The sequence below is a fragment of the Sebastes umbrosus genome, chromosome 15 (genome assembly GCF_015220745.1).
Source record: "Sebastes umbrosus isolate fSebUmb1 chromosome 15, fSebUmb1.pri, whole genome shotgun sequence".
Lineage (NCBI taxonomy): Eukaryota > Metazoa > Chordata > Actinopteri > Perciformes > Sebastidae > Sebastes > Sebastes umbrosus.
Window position 1 is genome coordinate 27,643,690 of NC_051283.1, and position 15,087 is coordinate 27,658,776.

At 40.3% G+C, this 15,087-nt stretch overlaps 2 protein-coding genes across 6 annotated transcripts in view; one reads left to right on the top strand and one right to left on the bottom strand.

Annotated features, from left to right (window-relative positions):
- Positions 1-15,087, top strand: part of LOC119503753 (zinc finger and SCAN domain-containing protein 2-like) — a 681,462-nt gene that overhangs the window by 147,133 nt on the left and 519,242 nt on the right.
- On the bottom strand, positions 6,427-15,073 carry LOC119503798 (BCL2/adenovirus E1B 19 kDa protein-interacting protein 2-like). Of its 5 annotated transcripts, none has more exons than XM_037795800.1 (14): positions 14,100-15,073; positions 13,205-13,252; positions 12,282-12,388; positions 12,065-12,097; positions 11,948-11,980; positions 11,437-11,529; positions 10,306-10,383; positions 10,047-10,199; positions 9,710-9,946; positions 9,533-9,635; positions 9,089-9,220; positions 7,973-8,059; positions 7,618-7,716; positions 6,427-7,361 (listed from the first exon to the last, which is right to left on the bottom strand). In XM_037795800.1, exons 2-14 carry the CDS (start codon positions 13,243-13,245, stop codon positions 7,337-7,339), a joined length of 1,221 nt encoding a protein of 406 aa, XP_037651728.1. In that variant the 5' UTR covers positions 13,246-13,252; positions 14,100-15,073; the 3' UTR covers positions 6,427-7,336. The 5 variants fall into 5 exon arrangements, with proteins under 5 accessions (XP_037651728.1, XP_037651730.1, XP_037651726.1 ...); XM_037795802.1 differs by having other exon boundaries at positions 11,467-11,529; positions 13,190-13,252; XM_037795798.1 differs by having other exon boundaries at positions 13,190-13,252.

Sequence of the window (15,087 nt, forward strand, 5' to 3'; positions counted from 1 at the left end):
GTGACTCTCAGTGGCGTACCTTCGATCAGCTGATGGCGTTTAAATCAACAATAGACGGTAAACAAGGAGCCACAAACAGAATCACATGAGACCGTCTGGCTGCTGCAAACAGAGACGCTAGCTGTTCTTCTTCTTCTGTCGTGTTATTAACACACAGCTGCAGGGTCAGCCCGTTCTCATTTCCAGGGTGTTAAATAATGGTCACGGCCGTCGGCGTTCGATACCGACGCACAAGGCACCCTTTTAACGCCGGTATGAGATGCACCGGGCGTTCCATTAACTACAACGTAAACCATCCACAGCGACAGTAAACGCTCAGAGAAAGTGCGTCGGGAGTGTGTTGATGTCGTTTAAAGAGACCGCTGTTCGTGTTCACAACGTTCAGTTTCATTTTCACTCTATAAACGTTGTAGTTTTAAGCCCAACCATGTAATTCTTTCCTAAACCTATACTATTACCACTATAGTGGTTTTACTGTCTAATCCTAAAGTGACGCCAAGGGGCGTGACAAAGTGACGGTATGTGATTGGATGAGAACCAAAGAACGTGTATTGATAAGAAGTGAAAGTCAAGGAAACACCATTAACATCTAAAGGGTTCATCCTCTGGAGAGACGGGAGGACAAATCTGTGTTGTTAAAGCCTTTCAGTTCAGTCGGAGGTTTTGATTTGATGCTTCGCTCCGGTTACCTGAAGCCGTAAAACTCTAATGGAGTCAGCTCCAGCCAGGTTAGCCAGTTAGCTAGCTAGTTGTTAGCAATGCCAGTTGCCAGTTTTGTGCAGACAAACACCGTAGCAACACGTCCACAGATAGAAGTTGGACAGTACCGTGTGTACGACTGATTTAATGAGACACAAATAAGACAGAAGTGTTAATAAATAGTATTTTACAACAGCTTGTCACTGTCGATGCGCTGAGCAGCTATCTTGGATTTTGAGGTCACGGTTGGTGAAGTTCGTCCGACTTTCAGAGTCGGAAAATCTGACCAAAGAGTTTAGAAGCAAAGAGACGAAACTCTGGTGTTTTTTTGACAACAGCCACTGCCGCCATTTTGGACTGAAAACGCTTATTATATTTATAATATTTTAGGCAGACGTTTTACTGGCGTCCGGTAGTCGCTTTCAGTCCAAAATGGCGGAAGCGTAGCTCTGATGCTTCTTTGCATTTATTTCTCATGCAAGTGCGTCTAAAGTTTCAGGTTTCAGTTCTGGTTGATTCAACGTGTGTTTTAATAATCAGAAATACACGACACGTTCTCACAAGAATATAGAGGCAAAGACATGAAACTGGGTGCTGATGTTAAAGAACATATATCGCCAAGAAGTGCAAGTCAATAGTTCAGCGCCCAGCAGCAGAGCTACGCTTCCACCATTTTGGACTGAAAGTGACGACCAGACGCCAGTAAAACGTCCGCCTACAAAGAGCCGTACAAAAAAAAATTATTTCTATGCTATTGTCATATTCTACTGAAATGTCCTGTGTTGACCAATTAAATATTATAAATATAATAAACGTTTTCAGTCCAAAATGGCGACAGTCGCCTAGCGCTAAACTGGGACAACTAACACGACTGACTTCGAGCTAGAATTGGAAAAATGTGCGTGGCTTCTTATGGTGAATCGGATTACCATTTTTATCAGATGGGGTCGAGAGGTTCAAGTGTTCAGTCGGCGATGTTGTTGTCGACCCCCTAATCTGCCTCATTTCTCTTCTGATTCTTGGAAACTCAGAGCAGCTCTCAGGACGCCAACGTCTGGCTCCGTTTGTTTATCACAACCACAGTTCCTCTTCCTCTTCCTCTTCATCCCCTCCGACCCTCCCCGCTTACAGTCCACCATCACTGGAGAACTCTTTCCCTTCAACAAGAGACACAAAGACCTGAATCTGAAATATTTCCTCATATTATCAAATTATTTCTGCTTTGTTGTTGTTGTTGTTTATCAAAGATGTTGATTCACTGAACTGTGTATTATTGAACAATGTCTCTCTGAATATATGTTAAATAGTTCGGACTGTATGAATGAGAGTATTGATTATCGATGATGAGCCTCATGAATAAAAAGCCTCATTATTTTTAGCTAATATTCGTCTCACACTAATATCCAGATCAGCTTCGTTGAGATATGAACCAATCAGCTGCAGTTCCTCTGACGTCCACCAGATGCTGCTCTGATAAAACTCTATTGAAGTGAATGGGAAAACCAACAACTGGTATATAAAATATAAAGTCCAGAAAACTGTGAGCATGAAAACAGAGAAACTTCCTGCTGTTTCAATGACGATCTGCCGACAGGCCAGATTTGAGAAACACCGTGAAGGTGAACCAGCTTTAGATGCTAATGCTAATGCTAATGCTAATGCTAATGCTGCAGAAGGCGATGTGAACAAAAAGCTCCTGAAGTCCAGAAGATGATATTTTTTAAATGAAATTCATATCTTGTTGTGTGCACAAGATAGAAACCTGCACAATATATTAGATTTATATCTTATCAACACAATAGAGCCCCTTTATAGTAACCATGGCGACGTATTGAGTGGGCGGAGCGTTAAGTGGAGGTGGAATCATTCTCTAAACACGTTAGTTAACGCTGGATAGCGAGTATTGTTGGCTTGTATTTTAACAAATAAGTTAACATTAATCAATGGGACCAGATTAGCTGACCCCTACGCCGCTGGAGACTACTTCAGGAGGAGGAGACGGCTGGCTAACGCTAGTTAAAGCTAGATTGATTTCTCCGATATTGTAGCTCGCTAGAGCCTCAAATCACAGTTTGTCATCTCAAATGTCTGTGATATCTGGATTCTGGCACCCAACAACACAGCAAGATGACATTTTAGATGTGTAACTTTAGCCCACTGCTAGTGTTAGCCTCCAGTCTTTCCTTTGTTTAGCCTCCAGCTAACACCGTGACCTCATCATGACATCATCACTAAAAACGTCTATAACTTTCGCGTATAAATTATGGATCTTGTGCAACGATTTGTGCACACAAGATAATAAAATATAATGTTTCTGGACTCCACCTACTCCATATAATTTTTGAGAAAAGTCACGATTCTGAGATTAAAGTCCTGATTTTGTTATTGCACCTCCAACTCATTGATATTTAGCACTCGGTGAACAGGAGGAAGGGTCATAACAACATCAGGGAGTATCTCTTTGACGTCATAATAAATACGTTTCAGACTCGGTAAAACCTCTTTCGTCTTCACGTCTTCATGAATGTGTGCTATCTGTGTGACTGATGATCACTTTTTGTATTTTCTGGGTTGTTGTCTTGTGTTTGGTTTTGTTATGTAACGTCCTCCTCCGCAGAGAAACAGAAACACAGATGGACTTTATTCCTCGTTATGTAACACATGTCTCATGACGGCTGAATTAAATCTGCTGTTCCCTCTGTTGTGTGTGTTCAGGAGCACTTTATTTCAAAATGACTTATTGAACATTCACAGTTATAATCCGAAACACATACCAATATATATGTTTCAGATACATAAGGTGAATACCTACAAAAAGTAATGCACTGTAATTCGTATACTGTATATCCCATGAAATCAATTCATATGTAATCCACGTAATCAAACCAGGAAGTAGCCCATAAAGTGTGAAACCAGAAGTCTACCTAACCAAGTAGTTTTGGTCAAGTCACTTTCGTACTTAAGTTACGCCACTTCGGTAGATATTTTAACCCAAACCACCATCTTTATCTAAACCTAACTAGCAGTTTCCTGTGAAGACTGAAGTTTATTTTGAAAAGACTGTATGCATGTAATGACATGTGTTGCTGGACATTCGTAGGAGAACGAACAAAAACGGAGGAATAACTTTTTGTCAGATATCATATGAGCCGCTGTATGAGGATATACGTTGATAATATATAAACAACTGGTCGTGCCGTTAAAGCACTACATAAGAAGAAGAGATGATTAAAAGTGCTCCAGTAAAAGCTCAAACGATAAAAAACATTTCTGTTGGTATCCTGTATTATTTGTGAGGAAGCTGATACACCTCATGTTTTCAGTTACGTCGTCATCTATTCAATAACTCTATGATTGCTTTTATCCACACAACTACTTTTTGATTTCCAGCGTTTCCCCTCAGTTTATGTGAAAATGCACATACATATATGTAATTTTAGATTATTAGATTCCTTACATCACTCTGTGGCAGCGTGTCTGTATCTACATTTATGTTCAGACGGAGTGTTTTCCCTCCTTCACTTCAACATCATGTTTTATTACTAGCAGCTGTTCAGAGACCACAGAGCTGCAATAATGATGATGTGTGTGTGTGTCGCCATGGCAACCACAGTCCTGCACTGAGGAGGAGGAAACAACGCAACGTACAAACACTAAAGATGTGGTCGCTGTGTGTGTGTGTGTAATCTGATCCTGGAAAATGAGTTCATGAAGAAGAAGTTTGGTTGAGTCACTTGGTTTCCTCACACGGCAACATGCTAACGTCACATCTAACGTACTAACAGGGTGACTAAATGGGTACTGAGCTGTTTCATCATAAACCAGCTGAGTCATGGAGGAACATTGGGAACACTGGGAACATTGGGAACACTGGGAACATTGGGAACATTGGGAACACTGGGAACATTGGGAACATTGGGAACACTGGGAACACTGGGAACATTGGGAACACTGGGAACACTGGGAACACTGGGATACTCTGTTAGTTCAAGATAAAGCTCAACATTTATGGAAGTTTTTATTGGACTTTATTAGTTGTAACTCACAGAAGACATTCCACAAATGTGTACCATGATCTGCAAATATTTCCCTATCCACAAACATGTATTTTTGTATTTGTGTTGTGTGAAGTCACATTCACAAAAATATAGGGCGATTTGCAAATATGCATAACTTACTCTGTAAATACGTATTTTAAGGTTTACATGTAAAGTGATATCTACACATTTGTGCATCTATTTTGCATTTGCAGATCGCTTCCTATGTATTTGTGGGCCACATGACATTTGTAACTTTCCTCCTGTTTGTTTACAGAATTTGTCTGATTGTTACCGCAAAAGATCTGTTGATAATAGTTGTAATCCACAGAAGATGATTCACAATATGTAACATGATCTGAATATATAATATAACTCAACAAATATGGAATATTTCATTAGATAAAAACATGTTGGAAACATCTTCTAACAATAAGTGTTGACTTTTGGATTTTACAACTCTCTGGAGTTATTGGAAATGTTTGGATTGCAGAGTCTGAAACAATCCTACGCAGCCACCACTGGAATCTAATTCTACTGATAGTATAAAACTAATAATGTTAGTCTGATCTTTATCTGGCGCTGGACACAAATACCAGCTTCAACAGAATCTTTTTAAATAGTTTTGCTGTTAGCTGGATGAGTTAGCAGGTTAGCTAATAAAAACCAAAATGTAATTCAGACAGGCTAGTAGCTTTTCTTTGAGACTGACTACACACACACACACACACGCACACACGCACGCACGCACGCACGCACACACGCACACGCACACACGCACACACGCACACGCACACACACACACACACACACACACACACACACACACACTCTGGTCTGTGTTCCTGTTTATTGAGTTTCAGCGGCTACCTCACTTCCTTCCTGTCAGACTCCATTTCCTGACGACACACACACACATACAGATGTTTTCCTGTTCTTTATAAATGACCACAGTGTTCCCTCACACACAAAACACACACACACACACACACACATTTATATAATAAAGGTGTTTGCAGGTACCCAGAAGTGTGAAACACTCCCTGTGACAGAACACAGTAAATATGAAGCTACAGCCAGCAGCCAGTTAGCTTAGCTTAGCATAAATACTGGAAACAGAGGGAAACTGCTAGCCTAGCGCTGTCCAACGGGAACACAAATCCACCAGCTCCATATTTACTGTACCGTTAGTCAGATAAACTCAGAGAGGTCAGAGGTCAAACAACTTCTTATAACATCACGTCTCCCTGGAAACCAACTCCACACTAATACCTTAGCATTTACGTTATATATTGTTCCTATTTTTAATGTTTGTCCTTGTTTATATTGTTCCTGTTTTTATATTTCCTTCTATTTCAATTGTTCATATTTTGTTTCACTTTTGTTTTGCTTTTGCACCGTGTTGTATCTTGCTTCTTGTTTTTTACTGATGCTTTTTGTTTGTTGCCCTATCCCCTTTGCTGCTGTACACTGCAAATTTTCCCACTGTGGGACAAATACAGGAATATCTGATCTTATCTTATCTTATGTTGAGTTTCTACAACTTCCAAGTAAAATGTTTTCACAAACATCGAACCTGAAGGAGGAGCTGGACAAACTGGATGTGGAATCAATTGATCGATCGATCAATCAATCAATCAATCAATCAATCAATCAACCAATCAATCAAAGATTCACTGAGACACAAATCACCAGATAAAGATCAAAATTATTTTATTCAGCACCAAACAGATTTCACCTTTGACAAAAACAAAGTCATCTTCATCTCCTCAGCTAGCTACTTCAGCCTCTGTAACAATATACATGTATTAATCGCTTTGTGTTGCCAAAGTGTGAACAGATTGTAACGTGTAGCTAACGCAGCAAAATACTGTCAGAGAGGATAACGTCAGCTAATTCATCCAGACTCCGGGGACGATTTGGATGGTAAATCAGCTAGCTTGCCGTTTGCAAATGATTTTATCAGCTAACGTTATGAAGCCTCCAACGCCAGATTCATGCAACGCAGCTAAGTCACAGCTAGCTGGCAAGCTTGCTCTTTGCAAATTACTTTATTAGCTAACGTTTCAGAAACCTTCGCCGGGTTTCAGAATCCATCAGTTTGAAGAGTTTTGATTGAAAATGATCCACCTTGTTGAAATGTCTTAAAACACTCTTATTCAACTTAAAAACATTAAACGAAAAACCTTTAAAAGAAGAAAAACACTTTATGTGTAAAAAGTGTTCACAGATGAAATGAAGACACAATAACAGGAAGCTGATCTGAACACATTAATAAAGTTTGTTCAAGATGCATGGATGATATTTTATTATCTTGTGCACACGAGATAATAAAATATCTTTAGGACTCTACAGAGCCTCCATAGTGACGACATTAGTTCTCTAGATTGAGTGTCTCATATTTCATCTTCGCTATGGAGGGAAAATAAATGACTCTTTGAAGTGAAGTGATAATGTTTACACACAAATAAAGCAGTTTGAAATGATGAACACCTGAAGAGAGAAGGACCAGCAGCACCACCAGCTGCTACCACCTGATGACAGGAGGCAGCGACATGTTAAATATCTGAGAGCCTCCAGCTGTTTTCACCCGGACCGGTTCACCTGGACCGGTTCTGGTCGTACCTGCAGGGAGCAGAAACCACATCAAGTTAATGAGATATGTTCCTTTCAGCGGTTAAACTGTGATACAGAACGTTACAACACTTTTGTTAACATCAGATTATTCATTTTAGTGCAAAGAAATTCAAACGTCTTTCACGTTTTCACTGCAGTTTTCCACAGAACGGTCAACGACGTGTTTTCCGAGTGTTTTAAACGCCTCCTCTGTTACGTCTGAGGATCTTTCTCTTTGTTGATAAACGGTAACTTGAACACTCACTGTGTGACGCAGTCTGGGATCTGCACATGCTCGGTAGGGATGAAGTGAGAAAGATCCTGGAGGCTGTCGACGAACTGGAGCTTCCTGCTGAACTTAGAGCTGAGGAAGAGGAGGAGGAGGAGGAGGATAGTTAGTTTGGCTTCTGGGTTTGTACCATAGACTGTAAATTAAGATGGCCAACATGATAGCTCCCCAAAAGTGAAGCTAGAACATCTGGAACGCCCCCTGGAGGCTGGTTGCAGTATAGCTCATAAACCCCGCCCCCCTCCATGTTAGTGGAAGGGACAAACTAAAAAGTCAAAGTTTTTCTGTCATTTTAGATAGTTCTTATCATGCTGACGCTAACGTAGCAGACCTGATGAAAGGTTTGATGATGGTGATGAGGGCCTTGATGTACCAGGTGGGATGAACCACGTAGAAACCCTTCAGGTTCTTCCTCAGCCTGCACACACACACAAATGGCCATTATCACACTGTAAGGGTTCAACCAGGCTGTCCTCCAGGGGCCAAACAGGAAGTGAGACAGGAAGTGATCTAGACGTGGTCAGGTGTGTGACAGAAGAACGTATATTGATAAGAAGTGAAAGTCGATAGTTCGTTCCATGTCAACATCAGCAGCAGAGCTACGCTTCCGCCATTTTGGACTGAAAGCGACTACCAGACGCCAGTAAAACGTTCGCCTACAAAGAGACGTACAAAAGTAAAACTAAATTATTTCTATTCTATTGTCACATTTTACTGAAATGACCTGTGTGGAACAATAAAATATTATAAATATACTAAGAGTTTTCAGTCCAAAATGGCGGCAGCGGCTGTGGAGTTTCATCTCTTTGCTTCTAGCCAGATATCAGCTTCATTTCAACAACACACTGTTCCTCCTTTCCTTGTTTCCTCCTTTCCTTCCTTCCTTCTTTCTTCCTTTCCGCCTTTCCTTCTTTCCTCATTACTCCTTTTTTTCTTTCCTTCTTTCCTCCTTTACTTTTTCCTCATTTCCTCCGTTCCTTGTTCCCTAATCACTTCAACAACACACCTTTCCTCCTTTCCTCATTTCCTTCGTTCCTTCTTTCCTCCTTTCCTCCTTTCCTTCGTTCCTCCTTTCTTCCTTTCCTTGTTTCCCTCCTCCTGAGCTCAGTGATGAAGATGAGTTCTTCCTGCGCTACACTCAGAAACGTTAAATAAACTGAACATATTAATATTCATTAATATTCATTAAGGGGTTAACCAGACACTGATCTGAGGTTTATAAACACTCAGTAACCACTTTATTAGGTACACCTGTACAATCTAATGAATCCAGAACTCATCATGAAGTTTAAATTAATTTGTCTGTTTCTTACTGAGGTCCTAGTTAGCGGAGCTGTTGTATATTGAGGAGGATTCACAGTGAAGATCTGACGCCTCCTACAGGAAGACGACTGGAACAACACCTGACCACGGTGACTTCCTGTCAGAGAGGGAACAGAGAGTTTACCTGCGGTCGATGGTGGTGTAACACTCCCTCAGCCAGCCGATTCCTGGGAGTTTGTCTTTCTGACCTCCAGCACAGAGATACACCATCACATAGTTTTCTGCCACCATCAGATCCAGAGTTCCCACCGCGTACCTGCAGACAGACAGACAGACATCACGACTTTTAATCATCTAGAACAACAGCTAGACGTCATCAACAAGCAGCTCAGAGCCTGTTAGAGAGCTACGGAGCTAAAAGACTGAAGCTAACGCTAACAGGGTCCAGGTAACAAGTCAGATGTTGGCAAACCAAACGCTACCTCAGCTAACCACAGCCTGACCTCTGATAAAGCATCATCAAGGACACATGTGCTAACGTTAGCATGTAACCCCACAAGATAACGTAGCTAGAATAATGACATGCTAACACTAAAGAGTCAAAGGTCACAGATGATGAACTGTTTACCTGAACAGGTTATCCATCACATACTGGTAATTCTCCAGACTATTCTGCGGCAGGTAGCATGAAGAAAACACGATGATGTCATTCATACCGTCTCCATAGTAACCTGAGAGATGACAGAGGAGGTTCATCAGGTAACCGTGACCACCGGGTGAAGCGTCAGACAGGTGAGTGTCGTACCTCCGTGTGACAGCACCCTGAGGAACGGCTCCAGGACGCTCATGTTGACGCGGCTCTCCTGCGGTGGAACACCCGTGGAGAAACAGCGCCACCTGGTGCCCTGACCGTCCACCATGTCCTCCCGCTCCAGAGCTCCAAGTTCACTCTGGTCCGTCCCCGGATCGGAACCAGTGGACATGGGACTGGAGCCCAACAGTCTGCGAGGTAGGGACGCCACGCCGAGACGCCGCAGGTCCTCTGGAAAACAATCCTGTGATGTCATCAAAGGTTTTTGGGATAGATTACATAAACGGATGGTCATCCTTTGACCTTTGACCTTTGACCTCTGGCCTCTCACCTTCCAGGTCATAGATGGGGAAGGACAGTGATTCGCTGTCGGAGGGCGTTTCTATGGCGTCCAGGTCGAAGTCCAGCCCCGTGTCATCGTCGTCAGGTGAGGGGGAGAGGAAGGCCGAGGGGAAGTCGTCTGACACCGTCGACTCGCTGCGACCTGGAGAAGGTCAACGTTATTCACCGAAACACAACAACTACTACTATTATTATTATTATTATTATTATTATTATTATTATTATTATTATTATTATTAATGTGTTACCTAGAGACAGGCTGAGAGCCGGAGCCACCAGGACTTTCTTCTTCTTTGGTCGTGACAAGGCCAGACTGCTGGGAGGAGCTGCAGACAGGAAGTGAGGTCACACACATTCAGTCTGGCTACAGGAAGAGCAGCGGGCTTTGAAGCCGGTTTGACGTAGCGGTCAAACGATGGAATTACAACTTCACATTTATACCTTACCTCCCAAACAAACACTGCACTACTAAACAGTGAGCCAACTCTTTTCCAATGAAAGTAGCTAGCACTACCTCCACCAGATGATGTCATACGCTAATTTGTATATTGGTGACGTCATTGCGCATTCATTTGCGTAAAGCTTAGAGATTGTTTGGGTTACAATGAGGGACTGTGATTACTCTGAATCTTATATATAACAATATATATTTATATTATTATTGCAGACGGATAAACCCATAGATAAACTGTATCTATGGATAAACCAAGCATAGAATGAAAACTAGGTGCTCTTTTTAAAAGACTATTCTGGTTGTTTATCTTCGTTCTGCTGTTCTACCACTTCTGAATCATCATGTTTCTTTCATAAAAATTTCTTATTGTTTTACTTTTTTGGTAATTTTAATATTTTATCCTTGTTTTAAAAAATATATATTTTTTAGTTTTTATCTGGATTTTTTTTTAGCATTATTATATTTTACAATTTTGTATTTTTTTGTATTATTTGATCATTTCACATTTTTTGTTGGATTGTATTATTTTTATTTATGTCATATTTTTATAATTATTTTTTAATGTTAAATGTATTTTTTATTTTAATATCTTATTCTTCAAATATTAGATTCCATTATTATTATTATTATTATTATTATTATTATTATTAGTATTATTATTGTTATTATTTTTATTATTATTATTATTATTATTTTACCACCCACAATTCTGCCCACTGTGTACATCTGCCACAGGCTGATAGGACTAACTGAAATATGACATAACTATAAATTGTAATAGACAGCCTGTATCGATAAATTTGACTCTCAAAAATAAAATCATGTCATTAAACGATCCTGTTACAACTTTACATCACAGCAGAGTATAAAGTGGATTTAACCAAATTAAAGGGTTAATATTCAGTAATAAACTCTCTCTCTGTACCTGGTCTGTCTCCGGGGTGGTGGTCTGTACCTGGTCTGTCTCCGGTCGGCGTCGAGGATTTCTGCTCTGAGACAAACTCGTCCTCAACAGCTCCTGAAGACAGGAAGTCAGAGAGGACACTGAGAGAGAAGAAGAAGAAGAGGAGGAGGAAGAGGAGGAAGGGGTAGCTGCTCTGGGTACATGAACACATTCATGTTTACAATAACCTGACAGATGTAGTTTAACTCTTTCTGTAGTTAAATGTGAAACAGAAGATCCACATGACGGAGATTTAAACTGCTGACTCATCATAACTACAAAAAATTAAAGACAAAAATATCTTAAACATACATTAAGAAAACATTATTATTTACTTACTTATTTTATTATTATGTATTATGTATTATTATGTATTATTTTGTATTATTATATCACATTTATTATTATCATGTAATATTTATTATTATTATTATTAATATGTATTATTATTATTATTATTAATAGACTGTAGCTCAGCAGGTGACAGCGTTACCTGTCTGGGGGTCAGACTCGTCCTCTGGTTGACCTGCTGGGAGACAAACAGAAGACATGAAGAAGACGGACGGAGTTTCACTTGAAGAAAAGATGACGATGGACTCGTCTTCCTCACCGTCCTCTTCTTCTTCTTCTGTCTCGTCCTTGTCTAACAGAAAGAGACGAGCGTCAACAGAAAGCTCCAGAAAGCAAAACTAACAAATAGAAACAGATAGAATACGATAGAAAATAGAATATTTAATAATGAATATCAGAAATCAGTTTAACCAACTAAACGCTGATAAAAGCAGCGATAATAAATGACTTCCTGTCTGGAGGGAACAGTTTGGTACCTGTCTGATCATCAGGAGCCGTGCTGGTAGTTAAAGTAGTACTAGCAGCTGCAGTAGTAGTCGTAGTATTAGCAGGACTGGTAGTATCAGTAGTAGTAGTTGGTGACCTGCACACAGAAACACTGTGAGACATTTACAGACTGAATGAATCCAGTGACACTATTTACTATTTAGTACTGCACTCAAGTACACGGTGGTCCGAGAGACTTCAGCGCGTGGGCTAGCGTAACGTAAGTTAAGTGCATTATGGGATAATGTACAGCGAGTCGGTCATTGTCGTTACTCCCTCGACAATACGTGCGTAAACGCGAGGTTGAAGTCCAATGAAAAAGCCCTGAGTAATAGATTTATCACAGCGTGCTGTTGATCTTTATCCAATCACAATCAACTGTCGTGTCGCCTAATTCAGATGAAATCAAATGCTGTGTCCTAAAAACATGTTATTTAGTAGCTTAAACAGTATGTGAGATATTTTAATATGTCTGAAACCTCAGTGTGAAACCAATAGTATTACATAGAAACATTACCGTATGCAACGCTGGACACTACGGCGGCATAAATATCCCACAATGCAATGCGGTAGTGACGACAACGTTCATAACAGACGTTGACGGACGGCTCTGTAACGTCAATAATGCATCGATTTAACTGTAAGTATCAGATTTCACTTTGCTGGGTGTAATATATATTTTATATTAATTCAGACATTTTAGTCACATGAGGTTGGTTACCATGGTTACATGTCTCCAACCTGCGAGGAGGCTCTCAGGAAGTGACGACGCAAATTTCTGCTGCTACTGTTTATTCACACTAAAGTATGTTGAGCGATATTACACATATTGAGTATTTAGTAGTACATAGTATGAGATTTGGTACGAAGTCAAAGTGATAAACTGTGAGTGGATGACCTCTTGACCTCTGACCTGGAGGCGTCTTCCTCTTGTTCTTCCTCTCCGGACTCCATGTTGGTCCTGCTGACAATATGCTGAAAGGTTATTATGGGATTTTTTCCCCCAATGATGCCAAAAACATTCTGCCTGCTGAAGGTTTAAGGGGAAATCTTTGAGATTATTAACTTTAAATAAACACAGAACATGATTTTTTTTTGGGTGAGTACTTCCCTTCATACACGAGGATTTATAGGTTGTTGTTGTTTTTTTTAATAATACTTTATTTCAAAAGTTCAATACAGTATATTCATATACATGTTCAGATTTTTCATTATAATTCTGCAAATATATTTTACAGTATAAAAATAAAGTAAATTATACAAAAAATAAAATGAAAGGAAAAGATGAATAAAAAAATCAGGGTCTGTTAAATAACTGGAATACATTTAAAATAATTTTTGAGTTTTAAGTTTTCAATCAGTCAAATACGTTTTAAAATCTTTAAAAATAAAAAAGTAAAATATAATTTTATGTATATCATTTTTTTGTAAGATAATAATCAAATTAATTATGTAAATCTCATCTGCCGAGAAAACTGGGTTTGTTGACAGTAATATCTCAATCTTTGTTAGTATGATATGTTTCTCAAAATGTTTTGAGAAGTTCTGTAAATTAAAGAATGAAAACAATCTACAAACACGTGTTCAATAATCTGATTTCTAGTATCAGACGGTCAAATAACTCCTAACTGAAGTCGACCGTCTACATATACGTTTGGCTCCGTGTGTTTAAACTTGAGTTAGTCGTGGTTGTGTATTCAGCTCTTATCTCAGAGAGTCGAGGTTACAGAAGGAGACGGAGACGTCGAACACAAAACTGATCTCCGACGACACGATAAAGATTTAAAAAGAAAAGGTTAAAGACTCACAGCAGCTCTGCTCTCTCTGGAAGCTCGCTCACACTCAACCAGGTGAGGTGAGACAGGTGAGACAGGTGAGACGAGTTCAGGACAAACAGCCGAGATCACTGCCGCTCACCTGGAGACTCGCCTGGTGACATCACAGCGACGTGTTAATGAGTTTACGAGCGGACTCTACCACCTCACCTGTCCGTCTCTCTCTCTCTGTGTGCTCTGAGACAACAGGACGGCAGAGGTGTGGCGTGTTACCGCGGCGAGGGCCCGACCCTGTTACCACGGCGATTATGACTGTACAAGCAGGGGTGGGAACGGCAGCGTGCATGCCCCTACCTGCCTGAGTACACACTTGTGTGTACTCACTGTGTGATGAATCTTTACTTCCCTGCTGTGTTTATGTATTCGGAGGTTAACGGGTTAAAAACTCAGTTTGAGAGATTCTGATTGTTGCTGACGAGTTGAGTCGAGTTTTATTCCGACTGACTTTGGGCCCGACGGGTTTGTGACTTCACAGAGCAACAGGATGAACATGTCTGCCGTCACGCTAGCAGCTCCGAGGCTGCACGTAAAGGGTTAATGTGTCAGATGTGGCCTGAAGTTTAATTTAAATCATTAAAATAAAAAACAATATCAGCAGGACGTGACGTTGTGTCACAGACGTCTATGTGTTGTGTTGCAGAGATTTCTACTGAAATGAGCATGCTAACCAGCTAGCATGCTAACCAGCTAGCCTCGGCCCGTCCTGTCTTGTAATACCACCTGTACCTCTGAGAGGTGACAGTGAGTCACTGTAGCGTCCAGTCTGACCTCAGTCCACCAAACATCACACCGCCACACACGGGTAGTTCACTAAAAGTCAAGCTCCGCCCCCTTTTGGGGGAGAGAAAACTGAAGATCTCATTGACTTCAATCTGACATATGTTTGGATTGTCATTTTGTAATATATATATATATGTATATATATATATATATATATATATATATATATATATATACATAT

Excerpts from the sequence above, each read along its gene's own strand:
- LOC119503798 (XM_037795798.1), bottom strand. The coding sequence starts at position 13,245 with ATGGAGTCCGGAGAGGAAGAACAAGAGGAAGACGCCTCCAGGTCAGAG. Across the intron at positions 11,981-12,064 it reads AGAAGAAGAAGAAGAGGACG|GTCAACCAGAGGACGAGTCT; the intron begins GTGAGGAAGACG and ends GTCTCCCAGCAG. Across the intron at positions 11,530-11,947 it reads CGAGTCTGACCCCCAGACAG|GAGCTGTTGAGGACGAGTTT; the intron begins GTAACGCTGTCA and ends TCCTGTCTTCAG.